This window comes from Streptopelia decaocto (genome assembly GCF_964273445.1).
Source record: "Streptopelia decaocto genome assembly, chromosome: 5".
NCBI classification, from domain to species: domain Eukaryota; kingdom Metazoa; phylum Chordata; class Aves; order Columbiformes; family Columbidae; genus Streptopelia; species Streptopelia decaocto.
Genome location: NC_138659.1, coordinates 15,730,336 through 15,746,440, shown reverse-complemented (window position 1 = coordinate 15,746,440; position 16,105 = coordinate 15,730,336). Strand labels below are relative to the sequence as shown.

General features: G+C 39.7%; 1 protein-coding gene across 16 annotated transcripts in view; it reads right to left on the bottom strand.

The window, feature by feature from the left end:
* Positions 1 to 16,105, bottom strand: part of PRRC2C (proline rich coiled-coil 2C) — a 70,773-nt gene that overhangs the window by 37,780 nt on the left and 16,888 nt on the right. For 13 of the 16 annotated variants that reach the window (XM_082054585.1, XM_082054577.1, XM_082054590.1 and 10 more), the window contains exons 2-12: positions 14,080 to 14,247; positions 12,685 to 12,862; positions 9,617 to 9,723; positions 6,462 to 6,599; positions 4,629 to 4,879; positions 4,179 to 4,258; positions 3,117 to 3,250; positions 2,946 to 3,033; positions 2,531 to 2,666; positions 1,439 to 1,513; positions 45 to 666 (exon numbers count right to left, since the gene is read on the bottom strand). In XM_082054585.1, the coding sequence (XP_081910711.1) occupies positions 45 to 666; positions 1,439 to 1,513; positions 2,531 to 2,666; positions 2,946 to 3,033; positions 3,117 to 3,250; positions 4,179 to 4,258; positions 4,629 to 4,879; positions 6,462 to 6,599; positions 9,617 to 9,723; positions 12,685 to 12,862; positions 14,080 to 14,194 (1,924 nt within the window). In that variant the 5' untranslated portion in view covers positions 14,195 to 14,247. The remainder of the gene's footprint in view (positions 1 to 44; positions 667 to 1,438; positions 1,514 to 2,530; positions 2,667 to 2,945; positions 3,034 to 3,116; positions 3,251 to 4,178; positions 4,259 to 4,628; positions 4,880 to 6,461; positions 6,600 to 9,616; positions 9,724 to 12,684; positions 12,863 to 14,079; positions 14,248 to 16,105) is intronic. The other 3 variants (XM_082054591.1, XM_082054583.1, XM_082054584.1) reach the window with 1 other exon arrangement.

Genomic DNA, 16,105 nt, shown 5'->3' with positions numbered 1-16,105 from the left:
ACTCAGCTTTAAGACAGACAACTCCTACTCGCATGCAAGCATACCTTTTTCTTCCTTGTTGTTCCTGGTTTCACTTTCTTGTTTTTCTACTACAGGTGTTGCCACAGGTTCTACAGGCTCAGGAACCTCATGTACTTGTTTCTCCTCTTCTTTCTCTTTTTCAATCTCCTTATCTTCTTTTTCTATCTCCTTTTCTTTCTCTAGTTCTTGTTCTTTTGCCTTCTCCAGTTTTTCTTTTTCTTCTTTTTCCTTTTCCTTCTCCCTTTCCCTCTCTTTTTCTTTTTCCTTCTCCCTTTCTTTTTCTCTTTCTCGCTCTCTCTCCCGCTCCCTCTCCTTTTCCCTCTCCCTCTCCCTTTCTCTTTCCCGCTCCCGCTCCCTCTCTCTCTCCCTCTCCCTCTCTTTCAGAGGGTCTTCCCGGGAGGGTTTTGTCATGCAGCCAAATTTCTCATTTAACCGTTTCAGCTTTTCAGCACAAGCTGCTTTTCGCTGTTCTTCCATTCTTCTTTCTTCTTCTTCTCGTCGCTTACGGGCTCGCTCAACCGCAGCGGATATCTCTGACTGCTGTCGTCTCCTCTGTTTCCAGATTTCATCTTCATCTGGTACTGGTTTAGGGGGAAAGGGTCCCTGCCTTCCAGGTCCTATCTGGCGATCAGGTGGAGGTGGGTGCTGCAATATTAGCATTGGTTAGGTCAAGTCAAGCACGTATTATATAAACAACGAGCTGAAATACTATAACTATCTGTCAACACATGTATTTGCATGGCACCTTTAAAAATCAAGATTTGGATAAAAAAAAGCAAGCCTCCACCTTCCTGCTCCAGTTCAGACTCAAGCAACCTGAGCTCAAAAAGGAGAGGTAAAGATTTATTTGGGCTCACGTCGCTCCTTCTCCCCATCACTAAGGCACAGTGACAGTAAAGATGACAAACACCTTTTAGACTTGGTTACACACCGCCCTAAATCACAGATACTCAGGGCGGATCTCAGACAAAAGTCCCCCAAGGAGCCAAAGAAATGCAAGGTAGCTCAGGTTAACAGAGATTTTAATAAGGACTGTTGAAAAATCGGTAAGAAGGTACTACACACACATTTCAATTGGGACTTCATCTCCTCACCTGCCTTGGCAGCCAGCCCTCCAGTACTGTTCCCATGCCCCTGTCCTCTCTACTTTCCAAATGGGGCTGGAGAACTGAAAGCTCTTGAAGTTCTCATGCATTTCATATGCCACTTACAAGATGGTGCTGCTTTACACAACTAGCAGCACAGCTCTGTTGGAGTCCCACTGTTACTGGTCCCAGGCACTACGACCATTTCACTTGCTAAACAAAAGGCTTATCCCTGTGTGAAGCATATTTTTCCTTTTCTGAGACAAAATCCCTCCACCACAGCATTAAAGAATTTAACTCAAGGACATGAGGAAAGTTCTAATCTTTCTTACCGGTGGTAGAATAGATTTTGGATGAAGAGCAGGACCACCTCTTTCATGTATAGAAGGCTGTGCTGGACCCCGATCCTGTTGGATCAGATGAAGTACAAGGGTTAAGAAAGCTTATAACAACAGTCAAGCTGACAAATTTCAGATTTACTACATTATACTGCATTAAGATACTACACCTAATGATCTGCATACAATATAAATTTGCATGCAAACCAAGGCTAAGAACATTTCCACTTTATGTACTGAGAGCTACACAATTACTTTAACAATTCAAACATCCAAATTTCAGAGTTTATATTACTGTACTGTTTTTCCTCAGATTCAATGTAGCATCAAACCCTGAAAGAAACTGGGACATTTATATACAGAGAAAGTGCAAGTAAAACCAATTCAAGATCTTCCAGTTTTATTATTACCAGCATCAAGAGAAAACATTTCTGGGAAATTTTCAGATAAAGCCAACAGTAGCTTTTTCTGAGGAAAAAAAAAGAAGGGGCTGAAGCAAGCACAAGCTGAGGTGGTTGCCAGTCTTCCTCCTCTAGAGGATAAACCCAAAACCAAAATAGTTGAGCTGATGAATTCTCCGAAGTCTGTATAAAATCTGACTGAGATGTCAGAAGTGAGCTGACACATTACTGCTAAGTTGCTCTGAAGAAAGTGGGTCATGGTACCAAAAAAAATAAAAACCAAAACACACCCAACCCCACACCCAGGAAAGATGTGTGTGCCAAAAGGGTGCTATTTACTCTGTGCCACTATGAAACATGACGGACACCAGAATGACTTCATTCACTATTACAGGGATGGACAGACAAGTATTGAGTTAAAGTTTGTCAGCTGAGTCGCAGTAACTGACACAAGAGTTCTCATCCCCTCGCAACTGTGGATTAGAACACACTAGATAAAGACATCCTATTTTTATTTTGCGACCAGAAGCAGCCAAGTTGACTAAGCAGCACCTGATCAGTTATCACAGCTCAGATAAGTAGTAGCTAGTGTTTTCACTCATGTTCATAACCTTAATTGACCTGACACCTGAGTCAGACCTCCCCTGATGAGGCTGTTGCCAGAAGAGCCAAAGAACACACAAACCTGATCAGGCTGAGAGCTTTTGCTATAAGACCCTTTGGTTGCTGCTGTGGAAACCGGGGTGGCAGACTTAGTCTGTTCTTCTGCTTCCTTCTGGCCATCAGGACTCTGGGAATCTTTTGATGGTGTTTGTTCATCACTATGTGCAAAGAAATAAGAAAAATTGAAGGTATACTCCACACAGGTATCTTCTATCCCCAATGTTTTTTACCAAGTATAAGGAACTTTTTTCAGCAAGGATCATTTCTACTACATGCCCAGCTGACTGGAGTCTACAGGCAGCTAATGCAATTTAATAAGGCATTAAATTATTGGAATAAATGCTATGGGAATGAGTACTTGCACTCATTTCATTCAACCTTTCCAAAAGCTAAGCTAGTTAAGTGGCATTCACACCCAATTGGCAATACCAACTCACCCACTTTCCTTCTCTTTTTGACTACTTCCTTGTTCATCATCATCACTGAAGTTCAACTGCTCAGTGTAATCCACTTCACTCTGAGCACCTGAATGCATAAGCAAATATTCAATTAATCTTTCAGAAAGATTCAATGTAGAAATAACAGAAACTATTAATTTTATTTCTTACCTGCCCAGCCTTCATCAGCCTCAGCATCTAGATTATCAAATTTATCAAGTTCTTTAAGTTCACTAGCACTAAGAATAGATGGGCGCTCAATGGGTTCTGAACACCATGAAGGTGGCCCTCTTCCCCTTGGCCCTCTGAAAAGAGAAACAAAGGCCACTGTCACCATTTACCCAAAAAATTACTAGATAAAGGGTCAACTTGTATGACAATTATTTGAAGTATACAATACTGTTCTCTCAGCTACAGTATATATGTGAATTATAATCCACATGTAGTCAAAATAATCACTGCTACACCACCAGATGGTTCTTTATGCAAGATTAGATGCTTATAGTCTTGCTTGTCCACTTCACAAACAAGTGAAACATTAGCTGACAGCAGAATGCCTTGTCGCTTTCAAACAACATACTGCATAGATCTGACATCCTTCTAATTACCAATGTATCCACCTCAGATATTTCTTTATACTTTCCATGCTTTCCCACTGTCAAAGGTTCTGCACATTTTCCCTATGACTATACTCAAGTTCTCCCAGCCATCCTTCTCAGCCTCTCAGTCCTCTTCCTGATCCCAACCACAGATCACTTGTCAAAGTTTGTACTATAGCATCTCTTGCTTCCTCATGCATGTGCACAGCCATCCTCAGCTATGGAGAAATGCACAGAAAGGAGGAAAATTAATTTTATAATGCATTACAGTTCTACTTTAGTTGGAGAGCAGTAGAGTTGAGAACTGGGAATTAACTCCTTTCATTATAACAATGGAAGAATCCTTTTACTGGCTAAATACTGGCTGAACAGTGTCCTCAGGTGACTCCTGCTCTTCCCAATCAAAAATCCTGTAATGTGGAAAATTCCCTCAAGTTTTGTAGTGGAGTTGTCAGACACAAACCACTCAATGGCACTGCTCCACAGAAGCCCAACTTATGAGACTGACCAGTGGTATTTCTTATGCAGTGCATACTCAACCAAAAATACTCAGTGCGTTTTTTTATTTTTGCTTGTTTGTTTCCATTGACTCAGAGAGTTCATACTCAGACAAAAATAACACAAAGTTTCTTACCTGCTAGGCTCAGAATTGGGAAATCTCATTGGACCTTGCATGGAAGGAGGATATGCCATTCTAGGATACTGATTGAACATCTAAGAAAGATTTAAAAAAAGAAGCCATTCATTTAAAATTATTGCATTAAGCATACTGAAATCAAAGGAATCACACTGGAAATACAGCAAGACTCTTAAGACAGTTTGCTTAATATTACAAAGTGTGTGACATGAAGTCACCAAGGTGGAGTGATTACGCGTGTAAATGAACTCCTGGCAAGTTCAAACTCAGTGTAGCAGAAGCCGCAACAGACAGCCACATCCTTTGAGGAGTCGGCTGCAATCGGCTGCCCCTTCCAGCAGAACTACTAAGTGTGCTACAAAGGGAGGAGAAAGGGGCATTAGGAAATCACATAAGCAAATAACCGATCTCTGCTTCTTAAAAACTTTTCATGTGACCATCACTCACATAAGGTGGCATCATTGCTCTGTACTGAGATGAGATAGGTGGTGGCTGCTGGCCATTCAGCTTGGGCTGAGGAACCTGTGGTAACCGCACATCCCTCTTCTCTGCTGCCTTCTGGCCATCGTTTTGTTCTGCAGATGTCGCGTTACCATCTTCTTGTCCAAGAGCCTTAGCTTCTTGATCAGATGGAGAACTGGGTGAGTTGCTCTTATTACCACCTTCTCTCCAACTAGTAGCATCTACATGGACAGAATCAGTACAAGAAAAAACAAGAACAGACTTTATATTACAGATTTACAGGCAGGCATGATGAAACACACATTCTTCCCACCCAGTTTTCAGTGACACAGCGATCTGTGCAGACACACGTTCATATGTGGTACTGAAACAAGCAAGGGCCACTTGAGAAAACAGGGTCTGTTTTCTCATCCTTTTCAGCCCTACATCCAGCTGTGCGCCTGAAGACTAAAGTTTATAGACTGCTCTAGTTGTCCTATTCTACCTTCCAAAACACAACGCAATTTAAGAAGGATAGAGATAACAGCAGAGGAGAGCTTTAGCTGTGGCAAGTCAGGGCCACTGTTGACTCAGTTTGAGAATGCTGTTAAGGGAAAGATGAAGCTTCTTAAGCAGCAAAGGTCCACCACAGAACCCTCAAGCAGCTCAAAATAACACATACCTTTGTCTTTCTAAGTAAAGACAGGTAGCCAGAGTTTATCTCTGTCTGATAAGAATGAAACAGAAGCAATGAGAGCTGCACTTCTGGACGTGAATATCTAGCAAAAAGTCTAGGAAAAGTAAAGGATTTTAATGGCCTATCACTTGTGACAGGCAGACCATTCCTTTAGGAGTTTCTGCCTACGAAACATGGGTTAGGACAAAAAAAAAAAAAAAGAGTAAACTTAGCAGAAGTGCTCAGATCCATGGGGACCAAAAAAAATTCAAACGCACACTATAAATAATGTTCCTTTAGGGGTGCAAGCCCTTTAAGCAGTGCTAAACTGTGCTCCTACGTATCCATTACAGTTCTTCCACTTATCTTTGCTGGGGAGCACAGCTGCTAAAGGGGCAGCACTTGCCAAGCTCATTTTGCTTTCTGCTGTCAGACCTGAAAGAAGGGCTTAATATAGCATGTACAGTGCTGACCAAAACTGTAACTGTCTGAAGCACGCTGAACAGGCGTGTGTAGCCAGTTTCTCAATTTGATGTTGGACATCTCTCAAATTTCTTGACAACTTATTCTTTACACCAAAATCAACTGAGGACCTGAACAAGCACGTGGCCTCAGTCTGCAGGACCTGACAAAAAACTGAGATAAACCGAGGCCTGGAACACAGTAACTAGTTTATGATCCCCTGAGAACCCAAGCCCTCTGAAAGCAACACACATCTTGTCTAGCACTTTCTGTAGATTACAGGATTTTTCAGGCTACTCTCTCAGGAGTACTAACATTTGTGGACAACCTTAATGATGATTTATATGATTAGTTAATATCAGGAGATTTATTTTAGAATGTATTTTAGCTTTCATGACATCGAGCAACTGGAAGAAAATTCCAGTGCTGTGCAAGTAACAAATGTTCCCCAGAGCACAAGTGGAGTACTAAGTGGTGGAAAGCAAAAGTGAACTGCAGTATAGGATTAAATACCCTATTTTCCACACACCAGGAAAACAATAAAGCAGAAGAAAGCCCTAAAAAATCTGTTTGTTCAGTGTAGAAGTGTGTTGATTAAACCAATCCATCAATTTACTTTGTATGAGATGCAAGTAGTCTTGTAATAAATGAGTCCCACACAAACCCATTCAATTTCACAAAAATTTGTAGCATATACTTACTTTGCGGTCGCAAGTTGGGTCCTGATCCATGAAGCTCTTCAGGAGCATCTTTCTCTTTGCCTGACTTTTCCTGATCCCCAGCTGCCGGCAGACTGGGAAACTCTTGCTGGAAATAACTATTTACTTGAATAGCTGGACCTACACAGTAAGATATACACAAAGTCACAACTTTCTGTAGTCAAAACAGTTCAGAAGGAGTTAAAAGCTTGATCATCCTTAAAAAAAATCATCTTTAAAGCCACATTAATTTGTTGGTAACATAACTCAAATGAGTGAAGAGCAAACCTTGTAAAGTATTCACATTTGCTGCCAAAGTTGAATTTACTAGGCCAACTATCACACTTGTTGCGGCTGAGAAAAATCCAGAAGCACAGGAGAACAATAATGGGCAATGGAACAAGACTTAACACCGGAGGACCTGAAGTTCGTCAGCTCTGTTACCACTTTTTTTTTGCCCCTCCTTCCAGATAGAAATTTCGTTTGTTTTATTCTGCAACTACAGTCAATCCAAGAAACGGCAGCTATGTTACTGCAAAAGCCTTTAAGATTAATTACTGTTCTAATAACAAACAATTCTTCAGGACTTTAAAAGGTCACATATTTACATTATGAGAAAAGTATCAGAACTGTAGCTTTCTTTGATTTCTAAAATCCTTGACATCCTAACTCTGGATTGGAATTTAAGACTTCTGTTGCAAATGGTAGGGAAGCAAAATATATAGATTGTCTTCCTTTTTAGCAGCTTTTTTTAGCATTTACTTTGAATCCATTTCCCACACTCCCCCTACACCTAATGGGTATTTACCTATTAGGTCAACAGCATTCCAGTGCCAAATCACTGATAATCCTACTGAGGGAAGACTTGTATTCCAATAGTCTGAATAGTGCCCTGTTCCGACATCTGTCTTTACTACTGGCTACTATAAGACACACCATACTAGCCTACATGGACTATAGGGCAAACTCACAAAAAAGGATCTGAGCATATGCCATCCAAAACCCCCCAACCTCTATGATAGACATTTTTCTAGCTAACAGGTAGAAAAGCTTCTGTTTTCTCCTATCTGTGAAATAATAAAACACAGGGATTCTGTTGTTTTGATTTTTTGTTGTTGTTGGTTTTTGTTGATTAAGGTTAAGAGCCAATCAGAATAAACTCTTTAATCTTTATACTTTCTTTGTAAAGGCGTAACAGCAAATACCACTATTTATCCCTGTGCCTACAAACTGCTTTGAATCTTTCAATCTTTATTACAAGTTCACCTACTACAGATCACATTAACTTGTTTCTTGACGATCCCAAGCAGCTACATCCAGTGACTTAAGGGGACAGAAAACTGCAGCCACTCTAACCAGGTGTCCTGCCAGGGAAGGGAGCCTCTTTGAAGGTCCTGTGCCATGCAACATTCATGAGTTTTATGAAACTTGAAAAATGTTTTCTGCTTAAGTCTACACAGAGAGAGCAATAATGTTTTAATTGTAAAGCAACAGCATCCTCAGTGATCAGCTTTACAGCACCTAAGCTATCAACCTGAAATAACCAGATGGTCAGCCAACAGTTCAGAAGTTAAAGAATTCAAAGATGTTATTTATGGTAGCAATTAACTCCAACTCTTAGCCAATGCATGCTGCCATTACATTTTGAAAGTCTTCCCTTTCTGCATGACCACCAATAGCATCAGAGAAGAATTTAGTCTTGCCTCATGAGGCACCAGCTGAACACAGTGACGTCTGGCATGCATTCAAGGCATCTAGAAAAACTACAAGTTCCACCAGCCAATTGCAGATCAGGAAAGCACGAGCACAACAGGTGTAACCCAAGTTTCAAACTGAGGAGGAGAACAAGCAGCTGATACCAATTCACATTCTGCATTTCTTCTTGAAACAGCAAACCCACTACTGCATTAATTAAAAGAAATGAGGGAGCACCATCTGGGCTTGGCACACAAGCTGCCACAGTAACTACAACATAATTAGCTAAATGCATTTTGAAGTTACTGAGCCAAATCACTATTTCCTGTGTCACAGAGACGATCTTATCAGCTTATGTAGAAAGGCTGGCAGGCAGATCACTTTCCATCAGTGTTAATTCCCTTTTTTTTAATTCTACAAAACTCCTGCAAAAGCTTAAAGGCAGAGAGAGTTCCTATATCTGACAAAGGAGGAAACACTAAAAGTTAGAGAGGAGAGCAAGAAGTGGGGAATCTGGAATTGTCACTTCTAATACTTACTGAAAAAAAAGGCAAAATCACATATGCAATGTTAACAAATTCCAGATAATGTCTTAGAAGTTAGCTCTATGCAATTCAGATTTTACTATTCATAGGTCTATCCAGAAGAGAGCTGACTTCAACTTGGAATGCAAAACTCTATTTGATAGCCTCATAAAGCTTGCAAGTCTCAAATTTAAGGAATAAAACATGTTGTAGGTTATTTCTCATAATGGAGACACAGGAATTCCGAGTAACCTCTCACTCTACAAGCAATTAAAAAAAAAAAATGCTAAAGATTTAGCTCTGATCTTACATCTGTAATGAAACCACTCAAACTAAGGTGCAGGCTAATGGAAATAGTTTTCCATCCTTTCATACAATTATGTTAAAAAACTCAAACCACACCTTTAATGCTTTTCCTAGAAAAACACCTCTACTTGAACACTATCACTTTGAAAACAAAATAACCAAGGAATCTTAAAATAAAGGAAGAAGTATTGTTGTAGCAGTAGCAGACATTTAAATAGAAGCAAGACTACATTTTGCACAAAATTATTCAAAATTATGACTAGAATGACCAATAACTGTTTATGGTTCTCCTTCCCATGCCAAAATTGTATGCATTATAACTACTGACTGAGATTTTCCTTTGTCACCACAGCCATGTTCAAGATCTGTCACCACCAATTCCCTGTCAATCCAGAAGAGGTGACTGTGCCAGCCTTTTAAAAGGTAGTCAGACCAGCTGCTACATCAGGCTGGAGCTCACCCAAGTGACAAGGGACCAGCTTACCTTCTGGCCACAAAATTTGCTTCCACAACATTCTTGGTTCCAACTGGCCCAGGTCAAGACTCAAACAGCTGCTGAGTCTTGGGGTCTCACAGCAGCACTCACAGCCTGCTAGGCCAGTCAAGAACCCCTCCACCTCAAACATGACTTACCATCTTGTCCACCTGGTTTGGTGTTGGCCCATGATTTGGCAACAGGAGCTGCCTCTGGAGGAGCAGGAACAGCAGGTTTTGGCTGTGTCTGCGGCACGTCTGGCTGTCTGGAATGAGAGGATAAACACTTCTGAATACAAAAGGGTGAGCACAGAATAAGATCATCAGGGTTACCACTGCAAGCAAGTGAAACAAACGAGGTAGCTATGCAGCTGAAGAACCAATAAATAGTTTTCTGCAGAAAAAAATTTTCTTATATAAAAGGAGTCATTATAGTAACAGTTAAAAATTGGAATAAATTAGCTAATTCTTTCAAGAGTAGACTTCCCAAAGTGCAGAAGAATGAATGAAAATGACTGGGTGGAAAATGCAGTCAGGCATGAATGGAATTATAACTTTTGAAGCAGTGTACTGGACAACCAAAAAACAATCAATCTACAACTATGGAATCAAATAATTTGGAATAATGTTCTCTTGCCTCAGGAGCTAATAGAGAAAAGCACTTAAAGACCACCATAAACTGAGAGAAGACAAACATATGTCTGAAATTATAAAGTAAAAGGAACTGATAAGGAAAGCTAAAGACTTTGTGATACAAATTTATTGGTATCATGAACCAGATCCCAGAAGTTTAAGTCTATTAAGAATAAAGTTTCAATTTCATCATCGTAACAATGAAGAGGCAGACATAAGCACTCATTTTGTTCAATATAAGAACAGGCATATTCTTGAATTCTACAGCTTCAGTGATGATGTTTAACTTCTTTCAAGAATAGCTGTTTCTGAAATCTGCATATTCAGACAACTTAAGACTCCAAAGCATTAGTATCTACAATTCAAGACCTCCAGCTCAGTAGTACTCATTTTTGATATAACAAGAATTACGGGGCAAATCCAGTAGCCCAGAATGACTTAATGAGAAGTCAGTTCCATTTGGGTCCTGTAGCAATCAGTCCAAAGCACTATCTGGTAGTCTCAGAAGGGACATAGAAGGAAACACAACCGAAAAAAACACCCCAACCAAACAAAAAACAAACCACACACACAAAAAAAACACCACCACCAACAAAAAAATCACTGCCACAGAGAAACACAGTGGCTTCTCATACGGATAACTGAATGCAAATTTGCTTCCATACATTACCAGAAAAATAATAAAAATAATCCTCATCTTTTCTGCTTCCACTTAGTTGTATTTTCTTACAGCTACACTTACAGCTACATTTTCTAAACAGACTTGGGAAGCTGGAACTTACATGGCTGTACTCTGTCACACAGAAGTGAAACAAGGAACAAGATTGTTAAGAGTTTACTACGTTCACTTCTACTGTTTCAAAGCCAAATCCATTCGGAATTTGAGTTATGCAAACACTGTCCTATAGGTGTGCCATTTGATAAGGGAAATAACTCAGCTTGGTGCTAGCTGAATTCACAGTATCACAGTATGTTTGGGATTGGAAGGGACCTCAAAAGATCATCTAGTCCAATCCCCCTGCTGGAGCAGGAACACCTAGGTGAGCTCGCACAGGAACATGTCCAGGCGGGTTTTAAATGTCTCCAGAGGAGGAGACTCCACAACTTCCCTGGGCAGCCTGTTCCAGTGTCTGTCACCCTCACTGAGAAGAAGTTTCTTCTCAAATTTAAGTGGAACCTCTTGTGTTCCAGCTTGATCCCATTACCCCTTGTCCTATCATTGTTTGCCACCGAGAAGAGCCTGGCTCCATCCCCATGGCACTCACCCTTTATATATTTATAAACATTAATAAGGTCCCCCCCTTAGTCTCCTCCCTTAGTCTCCTCTTCTCCAAACTAAAGAGACCCAGCTCCCTCAGCCTTTCTTCATAAGGGAGGTGCTCCACTCCCTTAATAATCTGATTTGATTTGAATTCATCAAATCAATACACAACAAGCTGCACTATCCAGGAAAAACAGACTGAAGGCAATACCCACAGAAAGTGTGGCACGTTGGGAAAGGAGCAGAAAAAATTTCCATAACCACAGCAGTAACTCAGTCATGTGAACTCCAACGCAGTGATACAAGAGAAGAAGGATTAAAATTGTAAACTTGTAGTTTCACAAGCTTAAAATAAAAAGTTAAACACAACAGTATACTCCTTAAGTCTAACAGCTTTTCAGAGAGATGTCAAAAATTGACATTTAAATATAGGAAAGTATACAGGGAGAAATAAGGGGACAGCAAGAAGGGAAGAAAATCTTTAATAACCTTTTGTTTTCACAAGTGCTAGTGACATACGATCAGTGCCTCTACCTTCAAGTGTTTTTCAGAACAATTTATGTCAAAGAACAAACACTTAAAGCCCACTTCTACTTCTGTATTGAGAATCATATCCTATTTTCAGCTTACATGGCAAAAATTTGCTTTAAAATACTTCCCAATTAGCTTATTGAAAAGTTTTTTTATTTTATTTAGCTGACCTTCTGTACAAGCGTGAAACAAACTTATCAGATGAAACTGTAGTAACCATGGAAAATTATACACAGTATACAGCAGTGCATCAATACCACCATCACTTCTAGTTTGTTTATATTACATATTGAGGGAGTGTGAAACAATTGTGTAAAGTTTAAGATACAAATTTTTTATAAGTCTGTAGGATTTATGGCATATACAGCATACTAACCAAAGTGCAAATATTAAGCATTATTAGGAAAAATAAAACAGGGATTCAAAGAAATGTATACAAACCAAGAATTTTTTACCTTTCTCTGCCATGCATCAGCACAACCACACCAAATTAAACAGATTTATGCACACTCTCACAAACTTTCAGGTTACTGTTTAATTTATCTGCTATGTACCTAAGTGTACCTAGAGTTTCAAGAGAATTTTAAGCTGATTACACTGATTTTACAAATACATGTTATAGCATTTCCTGTAAGTAGCCTTCAAAACTTACACAAAGGCAGCCACCTCAGGTGGCGAACCTCAGATGGAATTCATAATATTGCTTCCAACTTAAGTGTGAAGTTCTGGGGGTGGGGTGTTTTTTGGGGAAACTTGAGAGCAATGGCACAGCAAAATGACCCAGATCTCATCAGCCACTTACTTTTCTTCTTCGTGCTGTTCCTGTTTTGAAGCCCATCCTGTGCCATCTTTAGGCACAATGTTCACATTAGGGTCATTGCCTTTGTTCTCTGCTTTGAGACTGGGGAGGTTGGCTGGGGGAGGCATCCTCCTTGAAATAGCAACTTTTCCAAGACTCTGTAATCCATGGCGTGCGGCAACTGCCAAAATAGAAAGTGTAAGGTAACAACGCTGTTTAGCAGGTAGTGTTCATGCAAAGCTACATAAATCAATAAAATGGTTTTCAAGAAACTCGGAAAAAAATAACAGTATAAGAATTAGAAATTCAAAATTCTTCATGGTTTAATTAAAAAACCAAAACAAAACAAAAAAAAACCCCAACAGAATTAGAAATACTTGCTTTGGGAGAACTTGAGTACTTTTTGAATAGTGAGTCACTATGGTTAGCCTATTCCAGAGATTAAAAAGAATATACAGCCCCACCTTTATACACAATGCTCAGTAAGAGAAAGCTAGAGGAACCATTTAAAAATACGATGCTGATGTCTTAATATCCTTTTATACATTTCCAAGCATCATTATCTTGCTCCTTTTGGAGTTTAATGTACCTTAATGAGTCCAAGAATACCCACATGGGTCCAGCCCATTTTTTTCTTCTGCCAGTTTCAGTTGGCAGATGCTGCTCTTGCAAAAACATTGCTACAAATTGCATTTACTCCAGATCACAAGTAGGAAAAGCAATATAAAGCTAACACACTACAGGAAACATTCAACCTACCAGCTGATCAATTCAGGTGAACAAATACAAAACACTACTGTAGGCATGTCCTATCATTACAAACATCTGTCTCAACCTTTAGAAATAATATTGTGGCAAACTTTAACACAGTTTGAACACACTTGCACTCTTTCAGCCCCCCAATTTATGCAGGTATGTCAGATAAAATTCAAAGCCTCCAGAGTGTCATCCCCCCCTAGTTTTCAAATCATGGAAAAGCAGGCCCACAGAGGCTTTATGTGAAACATCAGTATAAGTTTCACCCAGTCTTTGACTGCAAAACAGACACAGCACCTGATCTGAAATTGAGCATTTTGTTCTTGTTAATCCAACACCTCCAGTGCTGCAAACATTTTCTGAAATAAAGGGCACAGCTGGGGAATGGCATGTCATACGCTGATAACAAATGGAGACTGCACCTATAAACCAGTTTTTATTTACCTATACTCCCTACAAGACTGCAAATGCTGCCTCCCTGAACTGATACTCTTGTTTACAGCTAACCAGAAACTGTAATCAACATCGCTTTCCAGAATTAAAAAAAAACTTGCTGTGGTTAAGTGCTCAGGTACTTTGCACTCTTAATTAGTACTACAGTAATGATGAAACAGAATGCAAAAATAAATTGGGCTTACTCACCTGTGGTTTTCTGAGTTTCCAGTGACTTTCCCTTGTAAGTATTAAACAGACTGAGTGTTGCATACTTTGTTTTTCCATCCTTTGCTTTTGTACTCTGGCCTGACTTTTCCGACATTTCGATGGAAAATCATCGAGTCTGGTACCTCCTGCTCACCCTTCAAAATTTGCCTGAAAAGAAAAACAACGGAAAAGTAAATCAATTTGACTATAAGTCGATACTAGCACATAGTTCACAGGACAAATGTGGACAGCATATTTAACACCACTAGCAGTGTTTCATTTAAGCATAGAGTACTTTAGCCCCACAAATACCTAGCCTTATCTAACACTATGTAACTTTCAAGTATTTCCACCTCCACAATTTGAATGTCACAAAATCAGTAAGGTCAGCATTTAATTAATATCAAACCCTGTAAAAGTGGTAAATATTGTCCACAATTTCACAGAAGAACCCCACAAGCAAAGTTTACATTAGCAGCTCGCTCCCCGCTGGGGGAGAACAATGACTTCACCTGCTCCCAAAGCAAAATGCTGAGATACTATTAACTGTGGTACAATATTTCTGGATTTTTTTTTTTTTCTATTAAAATCATCATGAACTCAGCAACTATAGAAATTAGATACACCAAGTTTTCTTTATCAAAACTGGCAACACAGTATGCTTAGACAGGGAGAGTGAGAATTCTTAAACTGAGAGTTAGACTATTCTTCTTGCAGCAGTAAATGACAGGGCTGTAATGGCAGGTCATCTCTCTCCTTCCTCCTTCCCCCAGAATAGCAGGCCTTCAGATAAAGAACTCAGTAATTATCAGTGATACTTCACTAGAACTTCTTAGAAGGAACTTGCTAGAGTTGCTGCTCATCAGACAGGAACACAAATGAACATTCACTTGAACAGAATATTAATAAAGTTGATTTATCTTAACAACACTCAAAAGCCCTGCTACCCTCTTTACAATAACATTTTAAAAATACATTTCCGTATGAATTCCAAAATAGTTATGTATGCTCAAATCCTCTTGTGTTTCACTCTAAAAGTAAATCGCAAGAAGCAATTCACCCTGCTCAAACCCTTTGATGATCGACAAACTCCCTGGTCAAACTCAGAGCCTCAGAAGATCTTCAAAGGGAACTTGATTCACATGCAAGGCACTAATGTATTAAGACGAGTCTGCACAGACAAGCAGTCCAAAGAATAAAACACTTATTTGGTCATTGCAGACATTAACCAATGTCAAAGGATCAGGGAAGTTTCATTTATAGAGGATGATAACATTCCCTCCTCTGTTTACTACCTCAATTTACAAGCTGTGCTTGAAAAGATTAATAAATGAAGGTGGCAAACAACCTTGGGATGGTCTAGCTTCAGCAAGAGTTGGGCCAGATGCTAATCTATTACAATCCACACAGACAGTCTTCAACTTCATATTGGGCCACACACGTGGCTAAGAAATACATCCTCCCTCTCACAAGGAGAAAGCAACTCCGAGATTTTTTTTTTTTTTTTTTGCCAGATTGGTCAGCATTTGGCTATTTCAACAGTATGTGTTATGCCAACAGCCATTCCTCATGCTATCCAAAAAAATGAAATACAGGAAAGAAGCAGGGTGAACCCAGCCCACCAAGCAGAACACGTAACCAGAACACAGACCTCAGATAAAGCTGTTAGGCCATCCCTTATCTATCAAAAATACTACATATTGAGGCTGCAAGCTTTCACTGGAAGCCACAGCTCACTACTCATACAGCCTATAGGCACAGGGAAGGAAGGGAGAAAAAGATAGCCTGATATGGGAATTTAGATCAGCTTATCTATGGAGCTATCAATCAAGCAGATTTCAAGCAACCATTCACTCTTCAGGCTGCTCCAGTACTTATTTGCAATTCAACAACATGTCAAGCTTTGTCCATTATTATTATTCATGGCCACACAGCTGCTTTCAGCTTGTCTGGAGACCTGAATCCAGGCAGACTAGTTTATCAAGCTGGAGTCTAAATCAGACATTAGGCCTTGCATTAGCCTCTT